The sequence below is a fragment of the Monomorium pharaonis genome, chromosome 10, assembly GCF_013373865.1.
Source record: "Monomorium pharaonis isolate MP-MQ-018 chromosome 10, ASM1337386v2, whole genome shotgun sequence".
In the NCBI taxonomy this organism is placed as follows: domain Eukaryota; kingdom Metazoa; phylum Arthropoda; class Insecta; order Hymenoptera; family Formicidae; genus Monomorium; species Monomorium pharaonis.
In genome coordinates, this window is record NC_050476.1 from 14,664,541 (window position 1) to 14,677,083 (window position 12,543).

Sequence of the window (12,543 nt, forward strand, 5' to 3'; positions counted from 1 at the left end):
ACTGCATCATACAGCTATCAAACTGCATTGTACAGCTATCAAACTGCATTGTACAGCTATCAAACTGCATTGTACAGCTATTTAACCGTTATCAAACTGCATCAAACTGTTATCAAACTGCAGCATACAGATAAAGAACTGCTATCAAACTGTATTATACAGCTATCGATCCACTATTAAACCGCTATTGAACTGCATTGTACAGCTATTGAACCGCATCGTACAGCTATCAAACTGCATCATACAGCTATTGAACCGCATCGTACAGCTATCAAACTGCATCATACAGCTATTGAACCGCATCGTACAGCTATCGAACCGTTATCAAACTGCATCATACATCTATATATCTTATATGTACAGGAAAAAGTAAAAATAAACATTTTATTGCGTTTTATTTTTCTTTATTTTGAAAAAATTTCGCAATTATTTTGGTGTTGCGACCACCAGTTATATATTTTAAATACATTTTGTAAAGCACAATTCTTAACATGTTTTTCACATCGTATAGTATTACTAACATCTAGATTATTTAAAGATTCAATGTTGTCGTAATCCGCATCCAATGTCTTGATATATATCCCATCATCGGTATCGAGTATGTTTATCAACCATTCTCGTTTCTGAAGTCCCTTAACGTATACGATAGTTTTTCTGTCATCATCATCTTCCGTATTACACACTGCAGATGTAATCAGACGTTTCGCCATGCTGTACGGTATCATCCCGTCTTTCCATTGCAATCCATGATGATATGCAATCAACCAAGAAGCGCAAGACTTATCGGATTTTGTAAGAACACGCCATGGCATGGGGCTAGCAAAAATGTAATGCGTGAGAACGAATCCTTTTCTCAGTACCGCCACTTCCTTTACGATAAATTTTTTATCGACAATGAATCCTTGCAGATCCACAAATGTCGGTACAATCATTATGAGTAACTCTTCAAGACTGTACTTTAATACCAAATATCTCAGTTTTTATCAGTTTGATGTTACATGATTTTGCGCACTACGTTGGACAACGGACAATATTCAATTACACGATCATGTAAAATGAGACAATAAGCAGTAGTATTCGCGGGAACATTTTCTTTGCAATCAAATTCTATGCGCACATCTACGGTAGCACTCTTGACGGATTCGTTTTGTCGCGAACAGTCAATGACCGCAAAAGGTCCTTTTTCCAGGAATGTGATTACGTTGAGCAGCGTTTCACACTCATATCCATAATAAGATTTACCAAAACGTCGATACATGTCATACAGAATTGCATATCTAGATTTACGAAAGTCTAAATTCATATCGTCATACGGATAAAATTCGGAGTTTAGATAAAGTTTTACGTTGATCAAATTACAGTCGTCAAAGATTGTAACATCTTGTGACATGATATTTTTTCGACCAGTCTGCAGTGCGAAGATAACGAAGCGCGGTTTCTCGAGCTGAATTGCAGTTTTAACAGCCCATGAATGTTTCGTCGTACTCTGCAGCAAAGGGTACTCATACAGATTCCAGGAGCGAAAACTCATACTTAGACATTGTCCACTCTCCAAAGCTCGCAGCAATGATAATTTGTTGACTTCGTTTAACGTAACATGCGGCATTCGCCACTGCACTTTAAATAATTCAATTTCCGGTTGAGCCGTAGAATTTCCGACGATAGAATTGTTATCGTTGCGCGCTCGTATCAAGATCAATTCGTGACGAGCGTTAACAATCACGCGTTTGTAATCTTCGCAAAAGCCCAATAATACACTAAGCGGTACGCAAAAGTTGAAGTATCCTTCCGGTAGGTTATACGAAAATTCCCATCCTGCATTCTGCATAATTACTGCTTTGTCATATGACAACGATACATAGTTCTTGAGAGTGCTGGTTATTCCAACGTTTCTGTTGCGATCAATTTCCATGCCGTTGAGTTCATATCGAATTTCATCAAACATAAACGCCACGCAATTATTTCCGAGATTTATCTCATCTTTATCCTTATCGTCTTTCTTCTTCATCACCAATCTTCCTTCGACGTAGAGAAAACTTTCACATGGTAACGTGTATAAATCCTGCTGTTGTATGCTGTTGTTATCCTTATTTCATCGCTGTATCCAAAAGTGGTGTTGGCGTACGGATTGTACGTATGAGTCTCAATCTTGACGATGCTGTCGTCAAAGATCGGCTTGCCTCCAATGTTCAAGATGTTAGACATCTTAGATATTTCGTACGACGAATCCCAATGATTTTAAAAATTCAACGTTTGACGCGGAGAGTTTCTTTTTATCAGACGATCGAATATTTTTAACTGTCGTACAATTTATGTCACACGGTCGAATATTCTTGATTGGTGTAAAAATTGTGTCCTTCACTTGCTCATTCAACACGAGCATCTCACGTTATCGTCTTCGTACGTGTAATCTAACGGTAATCTCCTCTCCGCGAAAATCGAGTAATTGACCGTTCTGATCCACAATGCGAATCGTCAAATCAGTAATGCTCCGTGCGACGATTGGAAGGTAAATGATCTGTGCAGGTGTTTCCGATATCTTATATCCTGGTGGCACCCTCGGTGAAAATTCGTGTATCGTGTGTACTGTAAGGGTGTTAGAATGAACAGAACTCGGGTTAACCTCTTATTATTGCTTATTATTGACTATCGTGCGTGTCAGGTCGCTTTTTGCGTGCAGACTGACTCTTTGCGGGGCTCCCCCTTGCGGCGTCTGCACGTCGGTGCCGCCGCGCCATCTAGTCTCGCTCTCGGTGTGATCGGTTGTGCTAACACGACTGACTGGTCTTACAGCTCGGCCGTCCTGTTAGGAGTGAGTCCTCTCACTCCGGAGTGGATGTATGATTTGTTTGCATTTAATTCTGACCATAGTATTTGCTTGAGGTATCGATCAATGTTATAATTCACAGGTTTCTTAAAGTAACAATACAGAGTTACAATATAATCGCAGTCTTATGTAATCTATCGTAATCTGTAATTATCTGTGCCTCTCGTTTTGCACTGATTACTTACGACTTTCGCGTCTGTACAATGTGCAAATTACATTACTATATTACGTGTTCATATCTAAAACTTGTAATTCTGTGTAGTCTGTTGCGATCTGTGGTCATCCGTACTATACCCTTTATGGTTGCACTGACCACTCACAACCTACATTCGTAGTTAAAGTTATACATCATGCTGTCTATCTTCGTGTAGTCTGTCGTGATCTGCGACCATCTGTGCAATTTTTATTGGCGTTAATCGCGATTTGCACTGATCGCTCACGACCTACATTCGTAGTTAAAGTTATATATTATGCCGTGTGTCTTCGCGTAGTCTGTCATGATCTGCGACCATCTGTGCAATCTCTATTAGCGTTAATTGTGATTTGCACTAATCGCTCACGACCTACGCATTTACATATGGTACGATTTGTAATAGTTTTTCACGTGATCTGTTATGATCTGCGATCATCTGTGCGATATCTATTGATGTTATTCGTGGTCTGCACTAATCGCTCATAACTCGCATGTTTCGGTTACTTTGTAAGATCTTTCTCGGTTTCAATTAACATTTGTACGTTATTTTCGATTTCTTTTAATCGCTGTCCTTTTCGTTTCTTAGATCATAATCTTTATCACTATCGTCGCTAGTCGGAGCATTAAAATTAAGCCATGGATGTAACTTATCGATTGCTATAACGTTCTCATATCGTCTATTGCCTTTACGTGTTATGGGCGTATCTCTGACTAAAAATCTGTCATTCGGTAAAATTTTTGTAATACGATATGGGCCATGAAACTTTGCTATTAATTTCTTAGGTTTACCTAGCATTGTTTTATCTGTTAGTGTTCTCTCGATTCTTACTAAATCTCCGACTTTATATTGAGTAGGTAACTTCCTACGTTTATCGAAATTCTTTTTCGCGGAGTCTTGTTGTTTCCGCATTTTCTCATTTGCTTCGGATCGCATGTTTATCAGATCATTGCCGCCAATACGGTCGCTCGTTGGATAAATTACATCGCTAATTATGTTCTCGGACGTGTTTATTAATCTACATCCGAATAATAATTCGGAAGGGCTTTTTCCCGTTGATTTATTTGCGGTAGTGTTTATGCCTAACTGGATTTCGCCTATGTACTCGTCCCACGTATTATCCTTTTCACCGTGGCATCGGGCGCCTAGGGCGTCCGTTATGGTTCGATTAAAACGCTCCACTTGACCGTTAGCTCTAGGAGTGGCTACTGCGTTTAATACATGTTTTATTCCGGACTTTTGAGTAAAGGATGTAAATTTTGAACTTGTAAAGCATGAACCTCGGTCCGTAATAAGGCGATTTGGCGTTCCGAAATAGCCGAAATGCTCTTTAAAGATTCTAATAGTTGTCGCGGTTTTTGTGTCTCTGACGGCATTGATATTAATATATTTTGTAAACGCATCGATTATTATTAACAGGTATGTGTTGCCTCGCCTGCTGCGAATAAACGGACCTAAATGATCGGCGTGTATGGTGTGGAAGGGTATTTCGACTTTAGTTATTGGATGTAATAAACCTTCTTTGAGACCTCCGGGTGCCTTATGGTGTGCGCACTCTAAACACGCGGATACGTACTTCTTTACGAATCGACGCATTCTTGGGAACCAGAATAACTCCTTAACGCGACTTAGCGTTTTTTCGAATCCGAAATGCCCCGCGTTGTCGTGGTTCATTCGGAGTACCTGCCACTTAACTCCCCTCGGTACTACCCATTTAATTCCGTTGTCGACTATTCGATATACGTGACCTCCTTTTAATTTGTAATTCTTATGTACGTCTGCCACGTACTCGGTTTCACTATCCGCCAGTATTCCTTTAATTTTATTTATTTCATCGTCAGCGCTCTGAACTGTGGCTATCCAGTCTTTTACGTCAATTTGCAATACATCGAAAACACATCTTCCCTCATTTACATCGACCTCCACTGGATTGCGACTTAGCGCGTCCACATGCGCCATACGCGAGCCCTGTCTGTATTCGACTTCGCAATCGTATTCTTGGAATTGAATCCACCATCGCGCAATACGCGGCACGAGATCGCGTTTGGTTAGCGTAGTTCGTAATGCATTACAATCCGTGATTATTTTAAATTTCGCGCCTAATAAATAAACGCGGAAGCGATGCAAAGAAGCAATTACCGCCAAGGTTTCGAGATCGTAAGAATGAAGTTTTTGTTCGTCGTTAGTCGTTTTTCGGCTATAGTACGCGACAGGTTTGAGTATCCCCTCAACATTTCGTTGCATAAGGATGCCCGCGATCCCGAATTTTGATGCATCCGTGTGTAATTCCGTGTCTAGTTTAACGTCGTATAGCGCCAGCACGGGTCGTTCTATAAGTCTTTCTTTTAGGGTATCGAAAGCTTTAGTCTGTTCGTCTGTCCATTTCCATCCGGATCCCGTTTTTAAAAGATCAGTAAGCGGTCGCGCAATGAAAGCGAAATTTTTGACAAATCTTCGAAAGAAGCTTGCAAGTCCGATAAACTGTCGAACCTCGTGTACATTCTTGGGGGCTGGAAAGTTTAAGACGGCGGTGGTCTTTCGCGAACCCGGTCGGATTCCATTTTCGCTAACTTCAAATCCTAGGAAATCGATTTGTTCATAAAAAAAGTTGCATTTACTTAGCTTCAATGTCAATCCGCTCTCGCCTATTAATTTCAGAACCTCCTCCAATCGTTCGAGGCCTTCCGCGAACGAGCGCGCCGGTATCAGTACATCGTCCATGTAAACTAGAGCGAATTTGTTTTTTGCCTTAGCTAAAATTTTATTCATGGTTCGCTGAAAAATAGACGGCGCGTTTGCCAGTCCAAACGGCATTCGTTTGTATTGGTACTGGCCGTCCGGAGTAACGAACGCGGTCTTGTCTTGCGATTCTTCCGCTATGGGGATTTGGTAATAGCCCGTGGCCAGATCTAGCGTGGTAAACAAGGAATTTCCCGCTAATAGATCCAGCTGGTCGTCGATTAATGGCAGAGGGTAATGTTCTTTGCGAGTCTTGTGATTCAGTGCGCGATAATCCACGCACAGCCTTTTCTCACCCGTTTTCTTTTTTACAAGCAAAATTGGACTGGCGTAAGGGGAATTAGATTCTTTTATTATGTCGGCGTCGATCATTTCCTGCACCATTTCTCGCACCGTTTGTCGTTCCGGAAGCGAAAGTCGGTACGGGCGATATACGATGGGTTTTGCATCGGTCAACTCTATTTCCATTTGCGCGACGTTTGTAAATCCTAGATCCTTCAAATTACGCGAAAAACATGTTTTGTACTTTATTAGGATTTCTTTTAGCTTAGTCAATTCTTTTTTGGTTAATTGATTGCCGTAATTTAAGGTTGAATCACACTCCAAATCTGTCAATTCTAAACTCCCTATTTCTTCGCATTTGCCGATCGGTAGGGCGCGCGTAATCAATAACGATTTCTGTAATTCGAAAATTTTCCTTGAAACGTTTTGTACTAATAGCCTTCCTTTACCGTTTAGTATTCCGTACTCGCCCGGTGTTAGATAATATTCGCTACCTGGTTTACCACGCAACGATCCTCTTACATATACGTTTCCTGAATATTCGTTGTCGCAATAAACCGATATAGGAATCAATTTTTCGCATTGTAGTACCACGTCATCCCGTAGTCTCAAAGCAAGTTTATTCGGCGGGTTCCGTGAAAACATTAGTGAATCGGTCGTCTTAGTTATAACAATTCCCGGTTTTTCAGTAAAACTATGCCCTATCAATATGCCGTACTTGATCACGTTATCATTTACCACGTAAACATCAACGGTCTCAGTAATGCTGCTAATTTCAATATTGACTGTGGCGACGCCGATGGGTATGACAATATTGCCACCAATGCCTCGCATAACGGGTAAGTCGTCATTCGTCCACGTGATTCCTAGATCGATCGCTTCGCTGTATCTCAACAATGAGCACTGACTTCCCAGGTCGACGTAACCCACAATGGGTCGGTTGTTTATTTTTAAGTTTAATACGTATTTATTGTCGCTCGCGTTATCTACCTTAACTAACATTACGTCCTTTTCCTTGGGTACTTCGCTTTCATCGTTGGATGGCTGTTTCGGGCAGTCCGTAGCTTGATGGCCCAATTTACGACATACCGTACATTTCGTGATCTTTTTAGTACATTTAAAGCTGTAGTGTCCTTGCTCGTTGCAATTGTAACAAGTAACCGCTGGTCGCGGTTTGGATTCCGCGGCGCTAACGTTATGATTATTTGTCGTGGAATTAAGTTTTTTATCCGAAATGCTTTTAATTTTCTCCGGTTCGCGCTGTCGTTGCTTAACTGATTGAAAGTATTTCAAAACTTGTTCGGGTTCCTCGCATTTCGCGGCCTTGGCACCTAGACGCACAGTACGATCGTCTACGCCGTGCAACAAACAATCAACCGCGCGCTTACCTTTTATTTCTACGCGATTTAACAAATTTATCTTATCGTAGAAGTAGAGCTCTAATGACTCGCCGAACCGAGCCCTTCGCGACAACATCTCACTCAACAGTTCGGCATAATCGTCACTGCTAGGAAACGACTCTATCAATTTACTCTTCCATTCTGCCCACGAAAACGACATCGTTGGCAAGGACTGATACCAAGTCTTAGCGACGCCCGAAAGTCTGGGTATGGCATAGTGTATTGTTTGATCGCTGTCCCATTTGTACATTTTGGCGCATTCCTCGACTTTCGTCAACCAATTCTGAATCGTTTGATGTTTGTTCATCGGATCAAATTCTGGTATAACGTTACCTAACGTAGGGAATTTATTTCCCTCTACTCGCGTGCCGGCTAACGTTCTGATTAATTCGGTAAAAAAAAGTCGCGTATCGCTATCGTTCGTTTGTCTTACGCGTTCCCTTGGCGACGAATCATTGCTTCTGCTTGTGTCACGTCGTTGTCCTTGGTCGCGAGTACTGCTTCGGCTACGGTTGCTGTCGCTGCGTCGTCGGCGACGATCGCGTTGTTGATGAGAACCGCGAGGCGACTCCTCATCGTATCGCTCGTCTCGATTCTTTCGACGGCTATGGCGTCGGTCCCGTTCAGACGGACGGCCTTCATTATGCTTCTTACTTTCGCTTCTATGCCTTCCCATGGCACTTGGCGATCGTACGTATATATCTTTGGCTTCAACGGGGGTTATCCCACTTCTGAGATGTAAGGGTGTTAGAATGAACAGAACTCGGGTTAACCTCTTATTATTGCTTATTATTGACTATCGTGCGTGTCAGGTCGCTTTTTGCGTGCAGACTGACTCTTTGCGGGGCTCCCCCTTGCGGCGTCTGCACGTCGGTGCCGCCGCGCCATCTAGTCTCGCTCTCGGTGTGATCGGTTGTGCTAACACGACTGACTGGTCTTACAGTACACACTTGTCGTTGCTGTACGCACCTGCAGTCACGTTACATTCTATGCGAATAATATTTACGTTTATAATATTTATAGGTGCATCCGATTCATGCCACAATCGCGATTGAAGAATACGACGCGATGAAAATCCCAACAGCGATCCGATGTTGTTAGGTTTAATGAAATTTATCCGATAAGCACACATAATCTCGCTCTTCATTGTATTATTGTTAGCACGAATCACCAGCGGATATTCGCTCTCGTCTTCATTTTCTTTGCGAAACGTCCTCTTTCCCGCAACATCGGGATGAGATTGTAAAATTGCGCGTTTCAAATATCTATCTATATCACGCAATTCATACGATCCTTCCGGAATCATAATTTCCTTGTCGTCTTTGTCATAGTAAAATTTGGTATTCGATGAATTTACATTAGGTATGGTATAATATGTTTCAAAATCTGTGAGGCCGAGCTCGTAATCGCCATCGCTCAAATCTACGGCTGGAAAATAGCTTACCGCGAGGATGCTACTCTTGCCGGTTAGCGTAAACGTCAGTGACATATTGAAACGAATACTGAGTTAAATTGCACAATGTTAGCCTTTAAATTGATTATTATCTGTTTGGAGAAAACGCAAACACAGTTGACCGCAGTTGCTTTGATCGTAACGTTGGTATGGCGTGTGATTGTACTCGATCCGCTTTACATCTAAATATTGCACCAGTTCTTTCGGCGGTCTAAGATTGCCGAAACTATCAAAGTATATAGCGCAATCTCCCCTCTTTGCGTATGCCACCCAGTGTGTACCCGATCCTTCAGCATTATCTAAATTTACAATACCACTCTCGTTTCGATATGCTCCAGCCGTTGGTAATGCCGTACGCATAAAAATTCCTCTAAAGTATGGAATGCGCATACGTTTTGCTAGCTGTAATAATTGTATGTTGGTAGTTACACCTTTCGGCATTTTTAACGTCTTTTTGACGTTTTTTTTTTCTTTTCATCAAAACTCCTTGTCCACGTTTGTATGGAGCGAGATAAACTCCATGACCTTCCATGACGTGATTATGACGATTCAATGCTTTCAGCTGACGCTGCGCTGCCTTGTTATCATTCACAACTTTCGCAACTTCCGCCGCTCCGCCGACCAACGACCCGAGAACTCCCAATAGCGATAGAATGGGTAAAACACCTCCGCGTTTCGCTACCGGAAGTATTCGTTTACTCGTTCTTTTCTTCTTATCTCTTTTTTTTTCTCTTTTTTTCTTTTTCAAGCCCATATCGATTTTCATCTTAGTCTTCATAGCTGCCCAAACGGTTGCTGCAGCAGCTCTTTCTCCAAAAGTCGAATCGTTCGCTGTAATGCGTTTTCGCGCTTCTGCAGCGAGTATATTGTCAGCTGCGTGTCTGTCGGTGAGTTCGTTGCTCCGGGAGTACGCAATGTCGTGTTCGCGACACGCCACGTCCAACGGATTAATACCCCGATCGCCTCTGGCCAATCGCTTTTTCAGCCTAGTACCCGGACCGCAAAATTGATATCCAGGTATATGCAGTTCAAAAGGAAGCGCATTTATCGCACGATTTAACAAGCCGCGACCTACCGCTGGCATTCGCGACAATTCTTTATCAACGGTGCGGGGCCGTCGACGTGCGTCTGCTGCCACGATTGATTATAATGCTCGTAACAACGACGATAGCTTTGAACCTCTGGATCAGTCTTTATATGTTCCGGAAGCCTATCCCACACATGTTCGATATAGTTGCCACACACGCGTAGCAAAATAGGCTTCGATACGAATTCTAACTGTTCGGCGCTCAAATCGAGTATATCAGAGGGATGTGACAATATGAGAAACATTTTACATACTGAGCAATTTTGCTCGGCGCGTCTCTATAAATAGATCGGTCTTAATATAATTTTTATCAGTTCTTATGAGAGGGGAAAAATATGCGGTTCGTACAACATTCACCAGCGATTAAAATAACAAATTTCGATGACAGGATAATGTCCGAACGAAAGATACGGAGACATGGAAACATGTTGCCGAGTTCTATACGCGGTATAATTTGCGGTCCGTCAAATTGTGGCAAGACAAACGTATTAACAAGCTTGTTGGAAAGTCCGCATGGAGTACGTTTTGAGAATGTGTATGTGTACTCGAAATCATTACAACAACCAAAATATCGATATTTGGAAAATTTATTGACACCGATTGAAGAAGTTAGTTATTTTGCATTCTCCAATAACTGTGATGTCATTCAGCCGAGTGAAGCGCTTCCGAATTCCATTTTTATCTTTGATGACGTGGCGTGTGATAAGCAAGATACGATAAGAGACTACTTTGCAATGGGGCGACACGTGGACGTCGACTGCTTCTATCTCTGTCAGACGTATGCAAAGATACCGAAACATCTTATACGCGACAATGCGAATTTGCTAATTTTATTCAAGCAGGATGGTACTAATCTAAAACATGCGTACAACGATCATGTAAATACCGATATGTCTTACGAGGATTTTAGCAATTTATGTCATACTTGTTGGCAACAAAAGTATGGATTTTTAGTGATAGATAAGGATAGTGCGCTCGCTAATGGACGGTATCGAAAAGGATTTAATGACTTCGCAATACCATAAAGCAGTTAGTTGTTTTCGATACGTTGACCAAGTAGCGTTTCTCAACATGGATAACACAGATAACAGTATGAATCGTGAGAAGATTGTGAAAGAGATTGCGAAAACGAGTGATTCAATTCGCAAAAAATATCGCGCTTTGAAAGCGGGTAAAGTGCAAGAAGAGATGGCGTTGGAGAGACACTTTAAGCCCATTGTCGAACCATTAAAACAGATTGTTGAAAACACCGTTGGTGATGTATCAGATCCGATTAAGAATGAATCGTTCTTTTCGGGGGAAGACGAATACTCAGAACCAAAACCGAAACGAAAGCGATTAAACGCTTCGCTTAACAATTCTATAATGACCTCTACTCCTGTTAAAAAAATGAGACGATCAAAAACTGTACCAACTAATTTGAATGAAACATCGCAAATATTACATGATAGCGATTTATCGTACAGTCATGTACCTTCTGTCGAAGACGTTTTTGAAGTCGCAGCCAATGAATCGCTTGTGACGTCTATTCGACAACAGTTGGAAACGCGAGAAGGACGTGAAAAGTTGCACGCACACTATGGTCCATTAGGTCAAAAATATATGGAAGCTGTTCTGAGTGGTAAAAAACCAGTCATAATAGATACTGTTTATGGAGTTTATTTCACCGACTTTGGAACGATGCTCGGCGATAAACGCATCGACATACATAAGAATGACAGCATAGTCATAGATGGTAAAATATATGTGGGAACACCTGGTCTGTACGAATTAATTTTCATGAAAATGCCCAACATGTACACGAATAATGACCTGCAGAATTATAAAAACATTCTATTGGCAACAAATGCATATAGGCGCGGGCATATTGCACATAATCAAGTAATGGGCAACAAAGGGTCTAAATATAAAAATATAATTGCGCCTTTAGTAACAGACGTAAAAGTTGGACAAGGTATACCGAGCGCTATTACATTAAATGATAACAAAATCGATTATGTTCATTGCGATGATCCCAACGAGCTTGTGGATCGCCTTCGATTGCTCGAGGCCTCACACCAGGCAGGGCACAATGCTCACGACAACGAGATTCTATCAATTATTGAAGAACTTCGCGAGGTTGGTCTTATTATAAATTAAAACTGCATGAAACAAACCATTTAGTCAACATCGAAATGTCAATCAACAAGTTTGGAACATCGCTTGGAAGAGATGGTGCGGAACCATACTATCAATGGAGTGGATTAGTCAGAAATTACGTGCGCGATAACGCATTGCATGATTGCCACTGATTTTGATGCAAAGTCGCGCAAAATTCGACGTGTAGCGCTGCCTGTAGACGATACTGATGCAGCCAATAAACGATACGTGCAGCAGACCGTGAAAATTTTAAAGGATCGACAGGATGAAATCGAGAGGAAGATTGAGACACTTCAAAGTAGAGTGGAAATTACAGCTCATATGTTAAACGAGTTTCAAAGACAGCTCGACGCGGTGACTCATCGTGCAGAGTAAAAAAGTCGATACATCGAATATATGTGTCATTTACATATTATACTCCAAAC

General features: G+C 41.7%; 1 protein-coding gene across 1 annotated transcript; it reads right to left on the minus strand.

The window, feature by feature from the left end:
• Positions 1 to 994: 994 nt before the first annotated feature.
• On the minus strand, positions 995 to 2,008 carry LOC118647515. The gene has a single exon (XM_036292560.1). It carries the CDS (start codon positions 2,006 to 2,008, stop codon positions 995 to 997), a length of 1,014 nt encoding a protein of 337 aa, XP_036148453.1.
• Between the last annotated feature and the right edge of the window lie 10,535 nt (positions 2,009 to 12,543).

What these genes read in the sequence shown, in the direction of transcription:
- LOC118647515 (XM_036292560.1), bottom strand. Translation starts at nt 2,008, where the DNA reads ATGAAGAAGAAAGACGATAAGGATAAAGATGAGATAAATCTCGGAAAT.